This window comes from Clarias gariepinus, chromosome 28 (assembly GCF_024256425.1).
Source record: "Clarias gariepinus isolate MV-2021 ecotype Netherlands chromosome 28, CGAR_prim_01v2, whole genome shotgun sequence".
In the NCBI taxonomy this organism is placed as follows: Eukaryota; Metazoa; Chordata; class Actinopteri; order Siluriformes; family Clariidae; genus Clarias; species Clarias gariepinus.
This window is the reverse complement of record NC_071127.1, coordinates 2548195-2572900: the sequence shown is the minus strand read 5'-3', so window position 1 is coordinate 2572900 and position 24706 is coordinate 2548195. Positions and strand designations below refer to the sequence as shown.

Here is a 24706-nt window from a genome sequence, read left to right as displayed (position 1 = left end):
AGAGAGGAGGGCTAGAAGTTTGTTGGTGTGAGAAAAGAGAATAGAGTTAGATGGAGGCAAATGATTCAGACGAGCCCTAAAAGGGAACAGCCGAAAGACCAAGAAGACGACGACTGTGGGTGTTGAAGGTGACCAATTTAAGGTGCAGAGATGAATCACTGTCTCCATCACCAAGGTTGCAAAAGTTTAACATGACAATCGTGTGACTGTGAAGCAATGGTGAAAGAATAGTGCTCATTAGACCACAAGGATAGAGGGTTATGTGTCTCCCTCTGAGATCCTGACTGGTCAGTTACCATAGAGATTTGCACTTATTAAATACAAAATCGTGAATTGCATGCTTAATTGTTTTGCATTTTGAAATCAAGAAAAGCATTTTTTTAGCATTTTAAAAAACAACTATTTTGAAATCAAGAAAATAATCATAAATTCTGCTAAAATGTGGACAGAAAGCAACAGTTTCTCATGCCGTGACTCATTACTGACATAAGAAATTTCATGATTTTTAACTTAACTAATTCACAACAAGATCTGATGAATTCATCTTAGAGCACTTGTGCTTTCTAAATGATTTCAAATAAGTATAACTCCGCCCACAATGTCCACAGTGATATGGCTGCTGTCCTGCATGTCCCTGCTGGTGGTACTTAAAGTTACTGCAGTCACTAAAACTCACAGTGATATGGCCTCTCTCCTGTGTGAATGCGCTGGTGAGTTCGGAGATTACTGCCACAGGTAAAACTCTTCCCACACTGTCCACAGTGATACGGCTTCTCTCCTGTGTGAATGCGCTGGTGAGTTCGGAGATGACGGTCACTGGTAAAACTCTTCCCACACTGTTCACAGTGATACGGCCTCTCTCCTGTGTGAATGCGCTGGTGAGTTCGGAGATGACTGTCACAGGTAAAACTCTTCCCACACTGTCCACAGTGATACGGCTTCTCTCCTGTGTGAATGCGCTGGTGTATTTGAAGATGATCGTCACGGGTAAAACTCTTCCCACACTGTTCACAGTGATACGGCCTCTCTCCTGTGTGAATGCGCTGGTGAGTTTTGAGAGCACTATTTTGGGTAAAACCCTTTCCACAATCTGCACATTGATATGGCCTCTCTCCTGTGTGAATGCGCTGGTGTATTTGTAGATGACTGTCACGGGTAAAACTCTTCCCACACAGTTCACAGTGATACGGCCTCTCTCCTGTGTGGATGCGCTGGTGAGTTTGGAGATTACTGTCACAGGTAAAACTCTTCCCACACTGTTCACAGTGATGCAGCGTTTCTCCTGTGTGAATGCGCAGGTGAGTTTTGAGAGAACTATTTCGGGTAAAACCCTTTCCACAATCTGCACAACGATACGGCCTCTCTCCTGTGTGAATGCGCTGGTGTATTTGAAGATCATGTTCACGGGTAAAACTTTTCCCACATTGTTTACAGTGATATGGCCTCTCTCCTGTGTGAATGCGCTGGTGAATTTTGAAAGAACTATTTCGGGTAAAACCCTTCCCACAATTGGCGCAGTGGTACATCTGAAAAACATTTTTAAAAAAAAAGATGATTTTACATAATTAAATAAATGTACATGGTTTACCCAAATAAATGTCCTTTTCACCACATATTGTTAATCGAAACATCTTCTCTAATAGATACTATAACCTTATAAATTCACTGCACCATAAAATTTCTCACCAGTTAGTGTATATACAAATATATACTAACTGGTCTCATAAAAAAGTCGAGGTTCAGCTTTAAATAAGCAAAATCTTGAATTGGATAGTGGCTACAGTGATTGATAATCTTACTGCTGCAACAAATCTTTTACCTAATTTTAACTAATTAATGTCGATGTCACCTTTATTTGCAAAGCACATTCAAATACAACACCATGATCAAAAGTGCTGTACGATGCTTTACAATGACTCTAAATATATGTAGAACCCGTCCCAGGTAGCATGTATTTGGCCTCAGTAAAAAGTGTGTTGCTGTACTGTGAGCAGCACCCTGGATTTTTTTACAGTAGTTCCAATTTAACTGTGCTGACTTGGTTACAGTTAACAGGCAAACTTAACTGCTTCAATACTTTTGAATAGACTACAACATATAAGAGAATTAATGGTGCCTTTACTTAGTACGATTATATTTATAATTTTCCACCCACTAAGAATATGCTGTTCTAATTTATACCAAACTCAATAGGATGTAAATGATCTGCTGTGGTTAACCCTGATAAACAAACAGTCACTGGATATACTGTTAATATATTACACCAACAGAGTTCTTTAGATATAAAGATATACTTTAGTCAAAAAAACACAAAAATCACTGGCAACTTATGTTTCACACACAACTCATTACCTTTACAACGTTAACATATAATATGAACAATTTTATATCCACATACTCAGTCCGTAACACACTAACATTAACTACAGTAGTCTTAATAAATAAAATAAAATAAGTCTAAATTAAATAACAATAATGGTGCAGGCCTAAAGTGTGGTTTGGGATTGTGGAAGCCTAAAACCGTGAGGCCGCTTTACCTGCCAAGTGAGCAACAAAATAAAATGCACATGCTAAGAGGGTTCTCATGTCAGTTGTCCATGAAATCTCAGATGAGAGACTGTGAACGAGGTAGTTAGAGAAGAGCCCAGGCGAAGCGCGATGGGAGACATGACAGAAGAGAACTCAGTAACAGCTTGTAACCATTACATTACATTTGACATTTAGGCATTTGGCAGATGCTCTTATCCAGAGCGACTTACATGTTTTTATCTCATTACACATCTGAGCAGTTGAGGGTTAAGGGCCTTGCTCAAGGGCCCAACAGTGGCAACTTGGTGGTTGTGGGGTTTGAACCTGGGATCTATGTTTAACCACTGAGCTACCCCTGGCCCCCAGTAACCAGCAGCAACTGGAGACTAGCATTCAGAAGAGACCAGCGGCCCTGCAGCGCGATGATTGCGCAGGGAACCCACACCAAAATCCAAGAAAAAAAACTGTTCATTCCTCTACCAACATGCAAGACAGCTGTCAGTCCTTGTAGATTCAAACCTCTTAACACTTAAGCTGATTTCATCAACACAGAGTATTTTACACAATCACCACACTAACCATGAGTAACAACATACACTGCTATCACCTCTACAGTCAATATCAGTAACATTAGCATGTGACCATGTGTGTGTGCCTAAAACATATTTTATTTTGTTTTTCTAAGTGGGCGTGTACTGTTTCTTGTAACACATGTGTGTGCGCATGTGTAAAGCATTATGTGCATTATGCATGAACACACACACACACACTTTATATTTTGTGTTAATTATTTTTATGCATTTATTTTTTTGGGCTGTGAAACGAATAATTAGATTTTCTATTATTTCTTATGGAAAAATTAAATTTGGTTTACGATTGTTTTGGAATACCTGCTTCCGGAATGAATTATGCTCATAATCCAAGGTTCCACTGTATATATTGTTACGGCGTGCACCTGTGATGGGTGTGTGCCCAAATCAATATCACTCCTCGCTTACTCCGAAGCTCCGGGCACACAATCCAGTGTCGTCTTGTGCCAGTCCCAAGTCCGGATACATGCAGAGGGTTTTGGCAAGAAGGGCATCCGATGTAAAACATTTGCCAAATCACATAATAGGAATTATTAACAGGACTTTCATACTGGACCAGAGAGGAGGAAGGTGTGTTCATAGGCAGAGAGAGAAGAGGAAAGGCGAGAGTTTAGCAGTGACAGTAAGGACAGTAGGGAATTTTGGGACTATGACAGGGAAGGCAAGAGATTTGGTTGACATGATGCAGAGAAGGAAGGAGGGGCACTGGTGGCACTGGTCGCCTGCCATGCGGAAGCCCCGGGTTTGATTCCCAGCCAGTGCCCAAACCCCAGCCATTGGATGCAGTGCCGGTCCCAAGCCCGGATAAAATGGGAGGGTTGCGTCAGGAAGGGCATCCGGCAAAAAACTTGTGCCAAGTTGTAGTGCGGACTGGGTATTCCGCTGTGGTGACCCCTTGCCTGGAGCAGCCGAAAGACCAACAACATGCAGAGAAGGAAGGTGAATACACTGTGTGTCCAGGAGGCCAGATGGAAAGGTAGCAAGACTAGAAGCTTATATTATAACTATGTTAAATCTGCTTTATAATAGTGCAGTTAGATTCCCATTCTTTATGACAGGTTTATATCTAGACCAGACTCTAAATAGGACTATGAGGGTGATACTTTTTTATTTACGTTTTTGTTTGTGTTATATTTTTATACTAGTATGTGGTTTATAAAAAGGAATCTCCACTTTAATGATCCACTTATATTATGATGTGGGATGTGGTGGGCTGCTGGATCCAGTCTCGCTGTCCCTGACAGTAATGTTAGAGCCATCAGAGCGGAACTGTAATTTTCCTTCACACCAAAGGCAGAATCTGTTCATTTGAAGCATTTCACAGTATTTACCTCTAAAGCTTTTTCTTATTTTCGTGTAACTTTCAGCTCCACCTTTTCTTCTTCCTCCTTTTCATTCATTAAAATTATTATTAATTTGCTCAAAGAAATTCACTGCATCGAGAAAGGATCAATATCTAAGTAAAGGTGTCTAATTTATATTGAGGGAGTTAAATACATGCGCATGCGCGGTAACAAACACACTGTTAGCTTCTCCGCTTTATTTTTAATGTTGCTCGCGGCAGCGTAACAGCCTGTTAATTCATGTACTGATCAGAAGGACAAACTGCTCGATGCCCGTTTTTTTATTTGCTGCATTGTCTGGTTATAGTACAACCTTTCGGGTGGATCCTGCACTTTAATCCAACTAAAAACTACTTAAAAGAAAACAAAACCCAGGCTCTATATCCCAGCTTACATCTAGCACTCACGTTCACACACACCGGACCTCATTACCCACAATGCATCTCCCGCACTGGACTACACTTCTGTAAACAGCTGTCGTAAATCAACCTCTCTCCCCCGCAATAACACGCTCTTTGTCGGCGTCTGTGCGATTGACGCACTCATCATATAATTAGAAAATAGATGCAATATTATGGTTTCCATCATTTTTTATATATTTGAGTACTGACTGTGCTTCACTCTCACACAACCGGCACGGTGTCAAATTACGCTTGTGCACACACATAACACACACTCAGAAGCGCAGGAGAGAGAAAAACACACTGTGTGCAAAAACGGAAACACTTATATGTCAGGATTTATTTTTTTACCTTTTTTAAGGTAACGTGCAGGTTAATGTTTTATTTTTACTTTATATGTTGTGTTAATAATTCTTATGTTTTAATTTTTGGGGGCTGTGGAACAAATTATTTTAATTTCCATTATTTCTTATGGGAAAATGTGCTTTGATTTATGAGTGTTTTGGAATACGAGCCCGCTTCCTGAACAAATTATGCTCATAATCCGAGGTTCCACTGTATTATTTAGGTCTCACTTCTCACACTCTGGTGTGTTTGAAGAGTACATTTTTGGGTAAAACTCTTTCCACACTTCGTCTGTTAAACCTAACAATAATCTTGTAAATAAATTTTTCCACCTTAAATGGATGAAGTACCCTGAATTTTGGAGTGGAATGAAATGGATAAATTAAATGATAATACATAGATCACCAAATATACACTACCACCCCCCTCCCCTTAAAATAGAAGAAAAGGGGCTGAAGATTTAAATGAGCAAATACTTAAAGGGGTCATACATGCACTTTTTCAAGCTGTTTGGACTGAAATATATGTTAGGAGAGTGTGTTCACAACCACTCTACAATGATAAAGAGCCGCCCAGTGATTTTCTTTTCATTTATTAAAATAAGATGCCCCTTCTGAAATCAGGCCAATCTCAAATGTCTATCGATGTGACGCCACAGCGACAGAGGTTGCTCCTATAGCTGATTGACACTAGTGTTTTAGCAAAGACCCGCCCCGAGTGAGAAGAAGCTGTCGGCCATTGTTTTTCGACGCTGGAGCAAAATGTTGCTTAAGCGAGTGTGGTGTACAGTTGTTGGGTGTAATAGCGAACACAGCAGTCGTCATTTACAACCGACATCTGAGCTGCTGAGGACGCAGTGGCTGAATTTTTGTTTTGAAGCTAACGTCCCCGCCGATCTACCTAAATGCGTTCATGTTTGTGCTAATCATTTTTCATCAGACTGCTTTATAAACCAGTGTTGCCAACTCGTCAGTAAGGAAAGTAGCTATTGGCTGTCGTAGAAGTCGCTAGATGCACTGCAAAAATTGCTAGTCTAAAAATAAGAAACAGTTACTACATTTGATAAAAAATTTACCTAAAACTAGTAAAATTATCTGTCCATGCAGCAAGTAAATTTTACTTGATAAGAAATCTTGAAATAAGATTTTTAAATCAAGAAATAAGTCATCTTAATTGAGTATTTAAAAGAGGCAAAAATAAGCTGAAAAATGCTGATTTTTAGATAAAAATACTTGCAATCAAGCTTAATACATCCAAATAGTAAGTGAAATATACTAAATGTAAGTGTTTTTTTAATGTTCATAAAGTAATGCATTAGAACAAGACAATATTTTAAGTAAAATTACTCAGTATTAGTGCAATATATAAAGTTACATTTTGAAACAAGTTGATTCATCTTGAAATAAACCAAAATCCATATTAAGACTAAGCCCAAAAAACTTTAAACCAGTTCTTATTCTTAGAATATACTGTATTCTACAGAAATCACAACCTGGACAGCAGTACGATAATAGTCAACATTTATTAAGCTCACTAAACGATATATTGTTGACAATACTACAAAATTAAGCTACTACAAAATACTACTAAAGGCCCAAATGCAAATTACATGGCAATCACACATTGCAATAATAACAGCACAATCAACAAAAGTGCTTAGTTAAACCTTAACATGCTTCAGGTGAAGTGCTGTTTAAGAGCTCTTCTAGCAAATAAACACAGAACATTGCTAGCCAAGTCATGAAGAAAAGCTACACAGAGGTACTATAAAACAACCAACCCCATCTGACCTGATAAAACGCTGCACATTCACCTATTTTCCAAAGAAGGACTTCCATTCAGCTATTGCTCTTTTATATGTGCTAGTGGCATCTTGATTATGGATGGTATCACAGATAACCTCAGTTTGTATGACAGAGAGGAGCGTTGCAACACATTTTGGGTATGTTAAGTGCAAAGTGTAGTAATATGCCATTAACACCAACATTCCTTCCCAAAATTCCTCCAATGGAAGAGTGCTCACTGGTACGTTTCCCACAGCAACAATGGTGGATGTTCCATCAAAAAGCAGCACCGGGGAGGAGAGGGGCCGCTTCTGCAGGTATAACATAGCATCTTCACCGGGCTAGAATAGAACAAAAAAAAGGATAAAATGTTGAAGGATTTAAAAAAAGGAAGCAGCACTGTGCAACCATACTGCTTAAGCAACTAACAACTGAATTGCACTATCAGTTTACAATGCTCTGACTTACTATTGGAACAGAATGAAATACAATTATTAAAATAACAGTGAAATTTGTTTAAAATTTCTGAACTGTAAGCATGAAATGTATCGTTATTTTATAGTTTGCAAAGACTTTATAAATCATATTTATTTTTATTTATTTAACAACCTTCTTTTATCTCTGTTAGAGAGACGTTAAAGAAATGTTTGCTGAAGGTGTTACTTAAAAAAAAAAAAAAAATCTCTACTTGTGTCCTGATTGCAATGTAATTTTGTTCTGTAATGACAAAAGAATCTTGAATGAAATCTCTGCTGAACTAAACTTTTAAGCTGCTCCTCTTATGTATGAATATGCACAAAAATAAAAGTAAATGGAATAAATGTTAGTGGCTGTTAAAGTATTAACAACCGCTCTCACCTTAAGGATATGAAGGAGAGCCTCACTGGCATTTCCCAGCCGCTTTGGTGGTGTAGTTGGGGAAGGAAAAAGTGATGGAAGAGCATCGAAGAGGGCAATAGTGAATTCCACTATGGACAGATAAATGGCACTTAATGAAATAGGTTGAACATGCTTGATGTATGGATTTAATGCATGGAAAGGCAATTTACCTCCATGCACATCCAAGGGAAGAGGAGGTTTCAAGATTTTCTTCCACACACCATAGAACTGCACCTTAGAACAAAACTCTGCCCATCTACCCTTCATTTCCTCTATAAATTTGCGGTTGGAGCCACCAACAATGCGACACAGTTCACCCATAACCTAAGATAAAAAATTTAGCTCAGTTAGTCAACCATTAACTAAACCTATCCTAGGAAAAAAAGGTATTCAAGTTAAGGTAGTTAAACTTACATTTTGAATGTCTTTGAAGCATGGGTATGCCTCAAAGACTTTTGTGGGTCGGTCTTCTTCCCTTGTAACATCTGAATTAATGAAAGCTCGCCTGGCCTCAAATTCAAGGTCCAAAATCTGAGCAACATCGCTTTGGTTGGGTTTTGCATTGGACTTCTTGTACATGTTGCTCAAGGTTTTGTAGTGCCTTGCCTGCATCTTCAGACTGTCATGATCTCATATGGGAAAAAGCAGAAAGTAATTGTAACTGTCAATATAAATATAATAAGGCATGGTATTACTAGACTGACAAAAAAAATCTAAGTCTTAAAGACAATGAAATTCTTCAAATTACTGTTTTTATAATTGATAATTATTATCATTAGTGCTTAGGTTAAATGCATGTTCAACAAGGCTGTACTGAACTGACTCTTTTCTGTGTGTACTTCTTGTTATGTCATGGTCCTGAATGCTCTATGTTAAGTCTTTATTGAAAATAATTTAGTTATTACTTTACAAAGGCAGGTTTAAGATACCCACCTGTAAAATTATGGGGAAAATAAAATGTCTGAATTTGTTGTATTGTCTGTTTATAGCTAACATCTACTCACGATGGCTGTGACCTAATGGATAAAAATCTTTTAGGTAATTTGATCTACAATACTCATGAGGCATGATGGATGCAACTAGCATGACACAGGATTTAAAAGTCGCAATCTGCAATAAATTATAGCTACTACAAGATGTTTAAATATTTTACTATTGTGTGGTCATCAAGTGTAATACTGTTACTGATGGCCAGCTGACAAGATGGTATGAGGGCTTTATATAAAACAAGGTAAGGGGGTTATTATTGTAGATATATGGTGGAACTGATCTGTAAAAGGAGATACAGATACTGTAGCATTTTGAGAAGCAGCTAAGGGTGATGGCAGACTTACCAACAACATCCTCTGGGGGTGCAGTTGGAGGAGGTGGAGCTGTAACAGTCCTGGATGTGGAGCATCGAGCTGACTTGGATGATGTCAGTGAAGCCAGGGTGGTACTGCTTGGCTTTGTTGACACACTGGGGGGTAACTGCAATAGGGGTGATTTCTCTGGGGAAAATAATTGAAAATTAAATTAAGAATAGGAAAATAACTAGAAAGTACAGACAAATATCCAATATTGTGCCTAACTTGCAATGTTTCCAAATTTAAAGGCAACTGTGGTCTCTTTTTGTTTTTAGATGTCTAAAAATTAGTACAACAACAGCACATTTTCAGCACACACCTGCACTCGAATTGTCCTCACTGATGTCATCATTGCTCTCAAGAATTATGGTACCATCACTTGTTTCACCGCTTAGGTCACCGTCTGTCCCAATGTCTGTGTCATCTGAGCTGAAAAGAGTCTTCTTGGCTTTGCCTCGTTGTGGCATGGAACCCTGCCTCTTCCTTGGAGACCTCATGTTTTGCAGTCGCTTGTACAGTTTGGTGTAGATGGTCAGCTGTGATACACCATTTATTTAAAAAATAATTTTATCTTATTGTTGTCTCACTCAGTTTTGGTTTTTTTAAATGTGAAAAGGATGACTTACGTATGGCATGTATGCATCAGCATCACGTAACATAGGGTAATACTCAACAATCTTCTGTGACATTGCTCTCATTTCAAGTTTGGAGGGGTAATTTACTTCTTTCCCCATGGGACTAGCTCGGAGGATTGCAACCATGCTGGTAACGGTGTTCCTTATAAGTCTGCAACAGAGCTCCTTTGACATCTTACAGTCCTTTTCCTTTCCATTGCGGAGCAATGCAAAGTACTGACTGCGCACCATATCCAGCTCTGAATCTGTGTACACCACATACTCTGGTGGGTCTGGCATTTTCATCATTTTATCAGCAGTGTAGGAAATGGGAGTGGAGGTTTGAGGCTGACATTGTGGCACATCACTAGGAAAGGCTTTTCTCCCACTTCGATGACAAGTGTTGGCATCTTGATCAGTAACACTTTCACACTATAACAGTTGCAGTGGATAAAAACAAATAAAATACAGATTAGGAGAAATAATAATGTCAGACAATTTGTACAGTAATCATTGCATTTGTTGTATATTGTGTATTTACCTTTTGACTGATGAAATCCCAAAGCTTCTTTCTTTTGAGGAAATTTTCAGGGCCAGGAAAAAGATCCTTCAGGTCATCCCGGCTAAAGCTTTTCAAAGCTTCCTCATCAATATTGGCAGCTGTAGATTGGTAAATAGATTGGTAATTTAAAATTAGTTTTTTTTTTTTAACTCTCGAAGAGTTACCATTTATTTGGCTATATGTTCAAAGCACAAATACATGTTAGTCTGTTTTTTTTTATTTCTCTTAAATGTCTGAAAGTTCTCAGTTATCCAGATCATAGTAGTCATTATCTGCATTAAAATAAAAAAATAAATAAAAACAAAGTCAGCTGGAATTCAAAGAAAGTGTTAGGCCTGCAACCAATGACTATTTTGAAAGTTGAGAGGTCATGGATTGATGAAAGAATCATGATAAATCATATAATACACTACACCATTCCTAAAAACTCTTGCATATTGTTCATATTTTTTAATTCAACCACATCAAGTCAGTAATATAATGCAACTTAACCCATTTGCTCAATTGATGTGCTTAAGTACAGATTTAGACACTTTATTTACATTTTCTTTTACTATACTCAACTACATTGTTGAGGCCAATTTGGTCATTCTAATTCACTACATTTTATATGACAGCTTAGTTTTTGTTGCTGCACTGATTATAGGTTGTAAATATCAAAACCAATTTCTGACTATATGTTTCCATAGTAAGTAATAATTACAGAATACTTTGTGTTAAAAATTAAATGAATAAAAGACTAATTAAAACATTGTTGGAAATTAAATCTGAAAATTACCTGATTTAGAGTCACTTTAATACTGTGGACTACTCTGTCCACAACAAGGTTCCAGGTATATTTTGTAAAAAAAAAAAAAAAAAAAAAAAAAAGGCTGGGACGCAGACTGATTATACTCTAACGAACACTTCAGTATATACAATCCCGCATTCGAAGTTTCAGAAATAGATGCTTAGGCAATCTTCTTACAAAACTAAAAAACGTGACTTACCCTGCAATACCGACAATATGGTGTTGTCAAACGTATCCATGCCAAGATTATTGTTCTGGCTCGCTTCCCAAGCCTGGACACACAGTACCTGGTAAAAAAAAAACGGAGCTGGAGTAAGCTAGCAAGCGTTGACCTGCCAGTTGACCATGCTAGTTGCTAATACCCCTATCTCATCTCACCTCACCTCACCTCACCTCCGCGCAGTGGCCATAAGTACAGTAAATAGATTCACCGCGAGTTTTTGGCGCTGCGAGTACGTTTCAATCTTTCCGCATGAAAAATTAAAAAATTTTGGCGGCCCTATCGGAAGCTTGCGGACCATGCAGAACTTCGCGGAACGTCGGCGGGAAACCGCGGCAGCTCACGGTGCCCAACATCGCATCTCACCGTGAGTCAAACCGCATAGGTGAGATAGGGGTATAACAAGGTAGCACGTTAGCTAGCCATCACAAAATGCAACTTTCTTAATAGTATCGTGGTCCTAAAATAGTTGTTTTCAAAAACGTAAATTATAAATAAACTTAAAGTTACTAACCTTCAACTGTTTGCTATGTTCTCATAAAATCTCTTCGGTACCAGAGCAGGAAATAACTTTTTCTTGTCGCCGGCAAATGAGGTCATCAAGGTCGACATAAATGACACTGCGCAGACGCAGAAAATATATATTAAAAATATATTCTTGTTTTGAAAAAGCTATAATAAAATAAAAAGTGATTGCCTAAAAACTAATTAAATAGCCTCATTTTAAATTAGAATAACTTAATATAAATATAGTATTTAAAAAACACTCACCTACCTTTCCCATGATCCCTCACGGTCATGCAATGTAGACGACAAGAAGAAGAAGAAGAAGAAGAAGGCGATTCACAATGGCGGTTTGGAGATGTATGATATGTTTCGTCTTTGTTGCTTTAACTCTGAAGGTCCTCCTTAGCCACATAAATGCAGTTCATGGTCGAAGTCAGGATTTTTGGGTTTATTGTGGAATAGATGGATGTGAACAGGATTTCAGAGTTTTTAACTCGTTCTTTCGCCACATTAAACGGACGCACCCTCTGTATTTGACAAATGGATGCCCATCAAGAGGATGGAGGACGACATCTACATCACGCTCTTTAGGCTCGGAAGTTTTTGGTGTTTCGGTCTTTGCCAACTGTAGCACTCCTGCAACAACCAGCACTGTGGAAATATTGACTGGTGCATCTTTGCCTGAAACGCAGCAGCCTCAGCTTACTGGCAGTCCTGTCACCGTAAGTGTTAAACTAATTAAATAAAACAATTTTAATTTTATTTGAGGTTGTATGACTTTTACTTATTCTACTGTGTTTTCTACTGCTCAGACTTTTACATTAAGCTACTTCTGTCTCTCACACACACCTGCACCTGTTCCCCTCTCCCACTGTGTGTGCGACCCCAGCCAATTCGTTTACTGTTGTTCCTGTAGCAGGCACTTTATTTTTTTTTAGTTTACATCATAGATAAAATAAATAGATTAATTTTACCTCAGTCATTGTTTGAAAACATGAAAAACTTATACATTTTTTAGTCTCAGTTATAAATTCAGATGACCGCCTGTAATGTCGTCAACCAGATATGCCTTTCACTTTAAATTGAACCTGAAGCATTTTGTACAAGAAAATACAGAAATATATACCTTTTATCATTAAATAAAAATATACCAGGATATGGATTTTTGTTCATATTGGCCAACCCTAATTACACCAGCTTAAGTAACTTGCTTATTTACTTAGTGAAAACATATCGTTTTTGCCAGGTGCTTGGAGTTAGGTTTATGCTTAAACTTGAATTTAATTTGTCTTGCAAAAACTATTTTTGTCTTTTTAAATACTAAACAGGGCCCGGTTTCTCGAAAGCTTCTTATCACTAAGTAGTTCTTAAGTTGTACCTTAACCTCTCTCTTAACGTTATGACGCATTTCCCGAAACGTTCTTACGCTAAGTATCTCTTAGCTAAGTCACACGATCGTAAGGTTGGTCTGGAACAACCTTAACTCACTCTTAGCGTAGTTTCAGCTTAAGACGCTAGTGAGCAGCAGTCTTTATAAATCAGCGGTGTATGGAAGCACATTATGGCACGTTATCAAAGTCATATTAATGATTGAATATACTTTAGACCTGTTTATGAATTTTATTTTATTTAATATCAGAACTAGTAGAGTGACTTTTAATTAGCCTATTTCATAATGTGACTAATGCATTAAAATTGCCAATCACTTTTAATATTGAACAGGTGGCAAACTATTTGGCAGCGATACAGCGTGTTGTTGTGCTAAACTGAAGATGACACCGTGCGCGGAGCCGTGTGGTTCATGTCTATTTTTCCTTTAGGGAAAACTTCAGCCCTTTTCATATTTTGCCTGAGGTGGATATTTAAAAAAAAGTTTCGCCTTTCAAAGCAACAGATTATGGAGCTTCTTGACCTGCTCAGACCTGCACTTGCCAGGCCATCGCGTCGTACTTACGCTCTACGTCCTGATGTCCAGCTGCTCACTGCTTTTTGTTTAAAATATGTTTCATTGATCATTAACCATCATTCATGACTGGATGGACTTTTCTTTTGACACGTTTTATTTTATGATGAAATTTGATTTAGTTAAATGAGAAAATAAACATAGGAGTTTCAAACCCTGCATCTTTCATTTTTCTGAGTGATTATAATGCTGTATACCCCTATATCACCTATGCGGTTTGACTCGCTGTGAGATGCGGTGTTATACCCCTATCTCACCTGCGCGGTCTCGCACTGTGGCCGTAAGTAGGGTTCATCATGATTCAGAGCGAGTTTTTGCGCTGTGATTACGTTTCCATCTTTTCGTGTGAAAAATTATTAAGCATGTTTAATTGAACGCGAAACGTTAAAGGAACGTCTCGGACAATCGCGGCAGCTCCTGGTGCCTAACATCGCCTCTCACCGTAAGTCAAGCCGCATACTGTAGGTGAGATAGGGGTATTAGGCACTGTGAGCCGCCTCGAGAGCACTAAGTACCTTTTATCCCTCCCCCCTGAGAGAGCTTGGCCAATCAGCTAGGCCTCCGGCTGTGAGAGGTTACAGCATCACCCGGGGATCGAACCAGTGATCTCCGGATGATGGGGCGAGCGTTTTACCACTGCGCCACTCGGAGGCAGAACGTTTTTAATTTTGTGAGTCAATAAAAGTGAGTCCAAATAGGTATAATTGCCAATAGGAATATAATTTTTTTTATTATGCGCTAAAGGAAGAAGCTGTTGCTGTAACATCCACAACCAGACCTGATATTGCCAGATCTGCGGCGGCTTTTGCCATCAGTGTCAAGGAACAGTGCCACTTGTCACAGGTATATTTGTTTTAATTGGAAAATACACTACATTTACATTTGGCAGATGCTCTTATCCAGAGCGACTTACATTTTTATCTCATTACACATCTGAGCAGTTGAGGGTTAAGGGCCTTGCTCAAGGGCCCAACAGTGGCAACTTTGTGGTTGTGGGGTTTGAACCTGGGATCTTCCGAACCGTAGTCCAAGGCCTTAACCACTGAGCTACCCCTGGCCCCACACTACAGACACAGATATCTTGTTCATGGTAGAAGAATTTACTTTAGTTTTAACTATTTTTACAGAGAATGGTCAACCATATAATCTCAGGAGTGCAACAATATCAAGTTGTTCTTCTGGATACGGTGAAGGAGAGAATGAGAAAGGTGTTTGAAGAGCATCCTGACCTCACCACTCACTTTCAAGATGATGTTTTGGCTACATTTGATACGTTCGTGGATCCTTTCTCCACCATTGCATATGGACAACATACGGCCACTCGGGAAGTAGTCAACCCAGAGGAAGTAGTAGTATCCCAGAAGATTTGCTGGGTAAAGCAAGGTCTTTCAAGGGTCATGTCCATAAGGAATAAAAGTTTTTACTATGTACCTCTAATTGAAAGTCTAAAGCAATTATTGACTAATGTGAGAATCTTCACCATGTTGAATACTGCACCACAGAGAAACAGAGAGGGATACTTTTACAATTTTACTGATGGGTCCCTCTTTACATCTCACCCATTATTTTCTCAAAGGCCTAATGCATTGCAAATAATACTGTACACGGATGAAATTGAAATTTGTAACCCCTTAGGGTCCCATGCTTCTGCAAATAAATTGGTCATGTTTTATTATACTTTGGGTAATATTGATCCTAAATTTAGATCAAAGTTGGCTGCAGTACGACTTCTTGCTATTGCTAAAGCAAATGACATTTCTCAGTGGGGTGTTGATGTTGTACTGAAAAGAATTCTTCAAGATTTAACATTGCTTTACAATGGTGTAAGGATTGAAACATCAGCTGGTGAAACTGAGTTGTTTGGTGCTGTGATAGCTGTATGTGGAGACACACTTGCCCAACATGAGGTTGCTGGCTTTAAAGTAGGAGTTGGTTTTGCTCATAGCAAATGTAGACACTGTGAATGCACATTTGAAGATATGCAATGTATTTTTGAGGAGGGGAGTTTTGTGGAAAAAACTTTGGCAAAACACATTAGGCAGTGTCTTGAAATAGATAAAGCAAGCACAGAATATTTGAAAGCAGCACTCAAAACTACTTATGGAATTAATAGAAGAAGCAGACTAGTTGATTTTCCTGCATTTGACCTGATCAAACAAACTCCACAGGACATAATGCATGTTATTTTTGAAGGTGTTGCACCAATGGAAGTTAAGTTTGTATTAAAACACCTTATTCTATTAGGACAGATAGAATTAGATGAGTTTAATTCAGCCATTCAAAATTTTCCTTACTCACCTCTCGAAATACGGGATAAACCATGTCCTATTAGTGTCGCCACCCTAGCAGCTAACGACAACAAATTAAAACAGTCTTGTGGGCAGATGTTAATTCTTTTAAAAATACTACCATTTCTTTTAAATGCAGTGGACAATGAGTATGTTAAATTTATTCTTAAGTTAATTGAGATAGTTCAGATAGTTCTTGCTCCCATTATTTCTTTTGAAACTGTATTGAAACTCCGACGTATGGTTGAACAACATCTGCATCAGTTCAAACAACTTTTCCCTGAAGCCAATGTAATACCCAAGCAACATTATATGTTACATCTTCCTAGTCAAATTATATCCCTTGGTCCTTTAATAAGGAGTATGTGCATTCGCTTTGAGGCAAAGCACCGCTATTTTAAGCAGTGGGCTTCCAAGTTAAATTTTAAGAATGTTTGTAAATCACTAGCAAACCACAATCAGTTACTTGAATGGTGTCAGAATGAAATAGCTACTGAACATCCAATTTTTGCAAATGAAACTGAATCAGGGCCTGTATCAGCTGTTACAAATACTGAATATGTTAAGAAAAAAGTCAAAGAATTTTTGGGAATAGAGTTCACGCAATCCATTGTGTCAGTGAAATGGTATGTTCTTAATGGCAATAAGTACATTAGTGGGAAGTCCTTGATTATTATAGATGTGGATGGCACTTTCCCAGTGTTTGGACTGATAAAGGATATCTTTTTGATAAATTCCTCTTTCATTGCTTTTGAGTTCCAGCGCTATGAAACTTTACATTTAAATCAAGACTTTTTGGCATATGAAGTAGCTGTGCCCATTCTTGCCCAAGCTACAGAATTAGTACATGAGCTCATTGATTATACTTCATACTTTTCTATTAGTTTCAAGGAAAGTGTGTTTGTGCCCATAAAATACAGTCTTTGTGATATTATTGCCCAGAGAAATCATATTAGGGATGCACCCTAATCTAGCTTACATCAGCTCTGGTGACAAACATTAGCCATCAAATTTTCCATAAACAAATATTCTGTTTCTGTTGTGCCACAATAATGCTGGCATGCTACATTTAACAACTGTCAAATGATATGAGTTGTGGTTCACAAATGTTTTATCTTTCATATTGTGTGGACAAATTTGAAATCTGTACATACGTTGAATAAAATATGTTTTCAACAGATGCCTTATGTGCAGTTCTTAAATCAAGCAAACTGAGTTTGACACAGAATCTTAAAAAAAGTTTTATTTTGTAAGACGTCTGGTGAAATAACTAATTTAGCTTATTTTAAGAGCTATTCTATCCAATTTAGGATTCTGGACTAATAGAGACAAAATGATATACTCATGCTCAGTTTAAGATTATGATATAAAATCAAGTATTAAGAGCAAGTAAGTAATTTTTAAAACAAGGCAAATTATCTATCATGTCTGAAAGTCAGATTTTAAATCATGGCAAGTGCCAGATCATTTGCAGTGTGACGTCATTACGTAATTTGCATAATGCACGCTGCACAGTGTGAAAAAGCAGCTTTACCTGCTTCTCCAATGTGATCACATGCCAGCATAGAACAGTGTTCAGCGATAACTAATGCCATGGTGGCTTCAGCTTTTTTTAAAGAGTCTTTTTTTTTTTACCATAAATGGCAGTTTGTTTTGTGTGAAACTATTGTAGGGCTTTGCCTTTTGTGTATGTTTCTGAGTTGACATGTGTTTTTTTTTAATCGCAAAGTTTGGCATAAAAATCAGTCTTGCAATACAGGCAGTATGCCCGTGTATTATCTCCAATAAAAGGCTTCAACCATCCGTTGAATTAAGGATTTAATTCCCACTCCTTTCTGAATTTCTGAGAGTATAGTTTTGAATGAGACATGATGAACTAGCGAGCTATATGTTTATGCTAAAGTCACAGAGAAGCACACACACAGTGGATGAGGTAAGTAATGAGGCTGTTTGAGTCAAATGCAGCAATTTATTCTTGTGCAGCAATTTATTTTAGACAAAGAACATTTTTTAATATGCATCGGAACAGGATATTTTAAATTTACACCCCGCTTACAAGCCAGGGCGGGATCACTTAACGGCAGATTCGCGCATGGGCAATTCATTTGCAGTCGAGACTCGTAGGAGTGAGCATCTCCTGCTGTAACTGCAGTTGGGGGGGGGACTCCTGCAAAAGGACAGGAGTGAGTGCTTTGGGACGGGGGAGGGGCCGGCGGCGGCAGCTGCTGTGGCAAGTTGAGAAGAGTCAGTACAGACACATCAGAATCTCCAAAAGTCTCCAGTAACACAATAAAAAGTCGCCAGATTTGTCGCTAGTCGCTTTTTAAAAAAATTGTCGCTAGAGGGATTTGAAAAGTCGCTAAATATAGCGACAAAGTCGCTAAATTGGCAACACTGTTATAAATGCGGGTCAATATAAAAGAGGTTTTGCTAGGAAGCTGCTCCTAAAAAATTAATCTGTACTAATGCTTTGTGTTTCTGCTTCGTCTTCACCAGGTTCGGCAAGTGTAATTTCTTTTTTTATGAAACTTTGCAGATCGCCTTTTCTAAGTTAACGTACACTCTCATAGAACATGGTTATGTCGTCTTCTCTATGTAGATCCATCTCTATATAATTCCTAATCGCATGTTTATAATAAACAATGCATTAAGGTGAGTGTCTAGTTGCAAACTGCGTACATAGTCGGAAAACTATATTATGCTTACCTTTGTAACACTAGATGGTTTATAACGGTGTTTGTCTATGATTAGGAAGTCATGTAAACACATCAGTAAACACATCGCGTTCGTATTTCTCTCAATACGCTACTTACCCTGTGTTAGCTTCTCCGCTTTTTTTTTTTTGTTGCTCGCGGCAGCGTAACAGACTGTTAATTCATGCCCATGCAGTGATGAGAAAGATGAATCAATATATGTCCATTCTTTTAATTTCTGCCTTGTTAGGCTATATTACAAACTTCCGGGTGGGATCCGTACTTAAATCAAACCAAAAACTATTTAAGAAAACAGGCTCAAGCTCTATATTCCAGCTCATCTCACATTTTCGCGTTTTCGCACTTTGGACTGCATTACCCACAAAGCATTGCTCGCACTGGACTACACTCCCGTGGCTAAACCCATGGCTACACCCCACATGTGTTGTGAAGACACACCCCACAGAACTGGGGGGCGGGCTCAGCAGAGATCATAAGCATTTAAAAGAGCATGTACTAAAACAGGTTGCTGAGAACAGAGCTAGTTTTTACCAGGTAAAAGTAGTGTTTTTTTTACACAACCATTGAGAATTTTTATTTAAAGTATATTACAAACTTTTCATTAGGACCCTAAAGAATCATATTAACATTTAATGAAAAATAGGACTGGATGACCCCTTTAAGAACCTTTGATTGGATAGCAGCTGCAGTGATTAATACTCTCATTGCTGCAACTGTTTTTTGGGGGTACATCTTCTGTCTTGGTGGCCAGTTTACAATTTCTCCCTGTAATGGCCTCCCACAATCCAAAGACATGCAGAGTAGACTAATTGGCATTCCCAAATTTCTCTCATTTGATGAATTGGCACCCCATCCAGGATCTGGGATCATTATACTGTAGCTTTTCAAAGGACAAGTATTTCAGAGAATATCTCAATTATGTCATAAGACACTGCAAAAGAAATTTACAGATGCTTGATCCAGGGCAGTAGTTTAGGACACCAGACCGAGCACACTCCAACTGCCGTTCAGGTTTTAACACTTGCTCCTGTAAAATAATTTTGTTAAATCGGACTACGAAGAATCAAGTATACCCAGCATGTATGAACTGTCTGAGCTATTTGTGTGCCCAATGTGTTTATAGTGAAATGTGACTTGGATATGGTAAAGTCAGCTGGACCTAGACAGTGCAGCACCACCGTTTGTATGCTTAATGGGGCCCCCAAATAACACAAATGTGGGGGAACATGTAGGAATGTATAATGGAAATAATTGGAGTTTGGAGAATATATAATGGGAAAGACAGATTAGGGGGGCAGTTGATTTGCAGACCAATCCTAGCTGTTATCGCTAAAATCCTATTTTTTGGAGTGTACTGAAAGGTCTATAAAACAAACCAAAAAAGTGATTTGTTTGACTGAAACCTATTTGTTCATGTGGTATTGTTGTACTTTAATAAGTAAAGGTTTGGGGAAAAAATGAAATAAACATTTAAATTGTCCAGTTCAATAACACTATGTTGAACTGTAGTAAAATGGGGGCAGGGTGTACTTGCCAAACTCCAGACGTTTTAGTGTTAAATGACAATATACAGTTGCAAGAAAAAGTATGTAAACCCTTTTTTTGCATGAACTGGTTATAAAATGTGCACTGATCTTCTATAAGTCACAACAATAGAAACACACAGTCTGTTTAAAAGAATACAAACATTATATGTTTCCATTGAACATACCATGTTAACATTCACAGTACAAGTGTGGAAAAAAGTATGTTAACCCCTAGCCTAATGACTTCTCCAAGAGCTAATTGGAGCCAGGAGTAACCCAACCTTGAGTTCAAGCAGTGTGATGATATTAGATGTGTTGATGAAAGCTGTCCTGTCCTTTAAAAACAAACACCAGTTTTGGGTTTACTGGTTTCAAGAAGCACTGCCTGATGTGAACCATGCCTTGCGTGAAAAAAGCTCTCAGAAGACCTGTGATCAAGAATTGTTGACTTGCATGAAACTGGAAAGGGTTACAAAAGTATCTCCAAAAGCCTTGATGTTCATGTTTCCACGGTAAGACAGACTGTCTACAAATGGAGAAAGTTCAGCACTGTTGCTACTCTCCCTAAGTGTGGTTGTCCTGTAAAGATGACTGCAAGAGCACAGCGCAGAATGCTTAATGGGGTAAAAAAGAATCCTATAGTGTCAGCTAAAGATGTACAGAAATCTCTGGCACATGCTAACATATTTGTTGACACATCTACAATAAGGGAAACATTAAACAAGAATGGATTATGTTACGCCCCGTCTAGGGTGAAGGCGCAACATGAAAGAGTGCAAGGACGCCGAGGAGTTCAAAAGCAAATAAGCAATAGTTTAAAAGAAAAACAATTTTTTTTTTTTTTTTACAAATGGAAGTGGTGGAATTGACTTCAGGAGCCGACCTGGCCAAAATAACAAACAAAGCAACTGATATTAAACCATCTAAATTCCCTATTTACAAAAGAAAAATAAAGGAAATAACTTCCCTAACTCCCTGTACATAAAACAATTAACAAAAGGTTTCAACAAAAATGGCGTTGGTCTTTCTACCTCCCCAAGATTACGATATACATTATTTACAATCAGCAACCTAGTCGAAACAGGGCAATCCAAAATTTAAAGTCAAACAGGCCGTAGTCAAAGTTACAAATAGTTGGCAAACACACGAACAGGTAACAAATACTCAAAATGAACCCACACCGAATCTCAGTCTTAACACTCAAAATAAACCCAAACAGAATCTCAGTCTTACTAACACAATGTACTATGTAACAGAGCAATGAGGAGTTTAACACAGCAAATGAGCACAAAAGCTGAAGCAGGAAGTGATGGTGGGATCTTTATAGGCAGCAGGAAGTCACCTGATCAAGCAGGGCGGGGCACAAGTTAGAGGGCAGGAACCAATCAAACATCACCCTGCACAGAAACACACATACTGTACAGCACTTCCCAAAAAAAAAAAAAAAAACAGAAGAAAGACAAATACATATAAGGGATGTAACAAGATGTAACAAGTACATGGGAGGACACCAGGAAGGACGCCATTGCTGTCTAAAAAAAAATTGCAGCAGGTTTGAAGTTTGCAAAAGAGCACCTGGATGTTCCACAACACTACTGGCAAAATGTTGCCAGTATGAAACCTAAATTTTGTTGCGTGGAAAAAAAAAAAAAACAACATTATGTGTGGGGAAAAAAGGCACAGCACACCAACATCAACACCTAATCCCCCACTGTAAAACATGGTGGAGAGCGTATCATGGACCTGGACGGATTGTTGCCAATGATGGAAAAATTTATTCCAAAGTTAATCAAGACATTTTGCAGGAAAAAGTAAGACCATCTGTCCGCCAACTAAAGCTCCGCAGGGGATGGGTGATGCAACAGGACAATGACCCAAAGCAGACAAGTAATTCAACAAAAGAATGGCTTCAACAGAACAAAATACGCCTTCTGGAGTGGCCCAGTCAGAGTCCTGACCTCAACCTGATTGAAATGCTGTCTGGTGTGAATCGCTCTCTTGCCACAACACTCCTAACAATAATGCTATACTGGTTTTTTGAAGAGGAGTGGTCCAAAATTACTCCAGATCGTTGTGCAGGTCTGATCTGCAACTACAGGAAACGTTTGGTTGAGGTTATTGCTGCCAAAGGAGCATCAATCAGTTATTAAGTCCAAAGGTTCACATATTTTTTCCACCCAGCACTGTAAATGTTTCCATGTTATGTTAAAAAAAAAAACGTATATTGTTTGTGTAGTATTATTTTTATATTGTTGTGACTTTCGGACAATTTAGTCATTGTTTGTGAAGTTCAGAGCACATTTTATGACCAATTCATGCAAAACTCCACAGAATCCCAAAGGGTTCACTTACTTTTTTTTTTGCAACTGTATATCAGTTCTGTGTTCAAAACAATCTTACAGATTTGTTTATTATCCATTTTCTATTTTGTTCTGCTAGAGTTTGAATTTGTATTTTCCTATATGCGACATAAGTTTAAATGTCGCATATGAATCTGATATATTTACATCAGCCACATTATGAAAGCCCAGTCTGTGCTCTGTGTAAATAAGTTAAATGTATTAGATACTATATAGATCAATTGATGTTTTTATGATCTTGTTAAATGTCATTTGCAAAGTAAACCAGGTTTCATGTCTGGTCAAATTTGACCAATTAATGTTTAATTAAAAGGGTAATGTGTGTATTGTTTTTTTTGTTTATAATTTAATGTCATTAGATACTTTAACCTAAAATATTTAGTAAATGTAGCATTTGTTTGTTAAATAATAGTCTAGTTTTCATTTTTTTTCTACCTTGCATTTCAATTAAATCTACTCAATGCACTAGATGTAGTTATTCAGGTCTACTTAATTTTTTACTGACTTTTACACAATTCATGAAGTATATTTTACATGATTTTACAACTTTTATATTTTTTATATTATAATATTATGATACTTATTATAATATTTTTAATTGTAAAAAGGATGACCAATAAAAATTGAGTACAAGACAGATTTATTTTTTAGATTGTACATTCCTACATGTTTTCCCAATAGCTGTGTCCTACTATGGGGGGCTGGTGGCTCAGTGGTAGGTGTTTCGCCTGCCATGCGGAAGGCCCGGGTTCAATTCTCAGCCAGTGCCCAAACCCCAGCCATTGGATGCAGTGCCGGTCCCAAGCCCGGATAAAATGGGAGGGTTGTGTCAGGAAGGGCATCCGGCGTAAAACCTGTGCCAAGTTGTAGTACGGACTGGGTATCCCGCTGTGGCGACCCCTTGCTGGGAGCAGCCGAAAGACTAACAACAACAACAACAAAAAAACTGTGTCCTACTATGAGCCCCCTCCCCCCTTGAGCATACAACAGATGGGGCTAGGTTCAGCTTACTTAACCATTTTCAGTTACATTCCACTACACACACATTAAACACAATAGTTCGTACATGTACACCATATGTGGCACATTCCTGTGTATAAACATCAGACACACTAGCTAATACAGTTTATATATCCATGCTGGGTATACTTGATTCTTGAGCCAGAATAACTAAATTATTCAACAGCAGTGGTTTCTTTGTATGGGGTGTAGTGTTAACTTGGTAATGTTAACCAATGACCCAACAATACTCAATGTTAATCTGATGGTGGGACTCAAACCCCCAATCCTTCAATCAGCAACCCAGAGCCTCAACCCACAGTTATACAGTTTTACTTTATTAAATCTTAAGGGCACACTGTTGGATCATAAAGAGTGTTGTCCTCAGTAAACAATAAATGAATTCTATGTGTGTAATAAAATAAAGAGAAATAAGACAGATGAGTAAACTTTACCTTTGATCCAGTATCAGCAGGAGTGTGTGGAGATTTTCCTAAAGAGCTTCTCCTGGGTTTCATTCTAAAAGCTGTACAGAATCAGGAGACTGGAGGAAAAACACAGATTGATAAGTCCAGAACTGCAGTAACTGTTAACTGAGAAGCTCTGGTGGGAATTTTCCCATTTACTCACTATTAGTGATGTTCTGCAGAGTATCAGAGCTTCCAAACTGTGTGGACAAAGAAGCGCTTCTTAACTCCAAACTCCAAGTCCTAGCAGGTTTTTTTTTTTCTCTTTCTTTTGAGTCTATTGTTGGTTGACAGTCAGTTTAAAGGTGCATTACCACCATCTACTGGGCTGGAGTGTGGAGCAAAACATTGCTAAGTCAGTAAACAAATAAGTTAACATTTGCAAAATTATTTAAAGAATCTTGAAATGCTCCAAAAATTTAAATATTATTAAGTCACCAAAAATTAATATTATAAGAACCAATCTTGAAAAAGCTTCT

At 38.1% G+C, this 24706-nt stretch overlaps 4 protein-coding genes across 4 annotated transcripts; 1 reads left to right on the top strand and 3 right to left on the bottom strand.

The window, feature by feature from the left end:
• Positions 1–529: 529 nt before the first annotated feature.
• On the bottom strand, positions 530–24292 carry LOC128515986 (zinc finger protein 239-like). Its single transcript, XM_053490283.1, has 2 exons — positions 24216–24292; positions 530–1526 (listed from the first exon to the last, which is right to left on the bottom strand). The coding sequence occupies exons 1-2, from the start codon at positions 24276–24278 to the stop codon at positions 666–668; spliced, it is 924 nt and encodes a 307-aa protein (XP_053346258.1). The 5' UTR covers positions 24279–24292; the 3' UTR covers positions 530–665.
• On the bottom strand, positions 6995–8567 carry LOC128515997 (uncharacterized). Its single transcript, XM_053490297.1, has 4 exons — positions 8286–8567; positions 8042–8195; positions 7851–7960; positions 6995–7333 (listed from the first exon to the last, which is right to left on the bottom strand). Exons 1-4 carry the CDS (start codon positions 8481–8483, stop codon positions 7022–7024), a joined length of 774 nt encoding a protein of 257 aa, XP_053346272.1. The 5' UTR covers positions 8484–8567; the 3' UTR covers positions 6995–7021.
• On the bottom strand, positions 9356–12003 carry LOC128515992 (uncharacterized). Its single transcript, XM_053490287.1, has 5 exons — positions 11918–12003; positions 11383–11470; positions 10373–10491; positions 9844–10263; positions 9356–9753 (listed from the first exon to the last, which is right to left on the bottom strand). The coding sequence occupies exons 2-5, from the start codon at positions 11420–11422 to the stop codon at positions 9526–9528; spliced, it is 807 nt and encodes a 268-aa protein (XP_053346262.1). The 5' UTR covers positions 11423–11470; positions 11918–12003; the 3' UTR covers positions 9356–9525.
• LOC128515952 (uncharacterized) lies at positions 12252–17302 on the top strand. The gene is made up of 3 exons (XM_053490243.1): positions 12252–12632; positions 14618–14716; positions 15001–17302. The coding sequence occupies exons 1-3, from the start codon at positions 12252–12254 to the stop codon at positions 17128–17130; spliced, it is 2610 nt and encodes an 869-aa protein (XP_053346218.1). The 3' UTR covers positions 17131–17302.
• Positions 24293–24706: the final 414 nt, after the last annotated feature.

Excerpts from the sequence above, each read along its gene's own strand:
- LOC128515997 (XM_053490297.1), bottom strand. The coding sequence starts at position 8,483 with ATGCAGGCAAGGCACTACAAAACCTTGAGCAACATGTACAAGAAGTCC. Across the intron at positions 8,196-8,285 it reads GCTTCAAAGACATTCAAAAT|GTTATGGGTGAACTGTGTCG; the intron begins GTAAGTTTAACT and ends TTTTTATCTTAG. Across the intron at positions 7,334-7,850 it reads CTCTCCTTCATATCCTTAAG|CCCGGTGAAGATGCTATGTT; the intron begins GTGAGAGCGGTT and ends GTTCTATTCTAG.
- LOC128515986 (XM_053490283.1), bottom strand. The coding sequence starts at position 24,278 with ATGAAACCCAGGAGAAGCTCTTTAGGAAAATCTCCACACACTCCTGCT. Across the intron at positions 1,527-24,215 it reads CTGCTGATACTGGATCAAAG|ATGTACCACTGCGCCAATTG; the intron begins GTAAAGTTTACT and ends AATGTTTTTCAG.
- LOC128515952 (XM_053490243.1), top strand. The coding sequence starts at position 12,252 with ATGGCGGTTTGGAGATGTATGATATGTTTCGTCTTTGTTGCTTTAACT. Across the intron at positions 12,633-14,617 it reads TTACTGGCAGTCCTGTCACC|GAAGAAGCTGTTGCTGTAAC; the intron begins GTAAGTGTTAAA and ends TATGCGCTAAAG. Across the intron at positions 14,717-15,000 it reads AACAGTGCCACTTGTCACAG|AGAATGGTCAACCATATAAT; the intron begins GTATATTTGTTT and ends CTATTTTTACAG.
- LOC128515992 (XM_053490287.1), bottom strand. The coding sequence starts at position 11,422 with ATGGATACGTTTGACAACACCATATTGTCGGTATTGCAGG. Across the intron at positions 10,264-10,372 it reads GGGATTTCATCAGTCAAAAG|TGTGAAAGTGTTACTGATCA; the intron begins GTAAATACACAA and ends CAACTGTTATAG. Across the intron at positions 9,754-9,843 it reads CTGATGCATACATGCCATAC|CTGACCATCTACACCAAACT; the intron begins GTAAGTCATCCT and ends GGTGTATCACAG.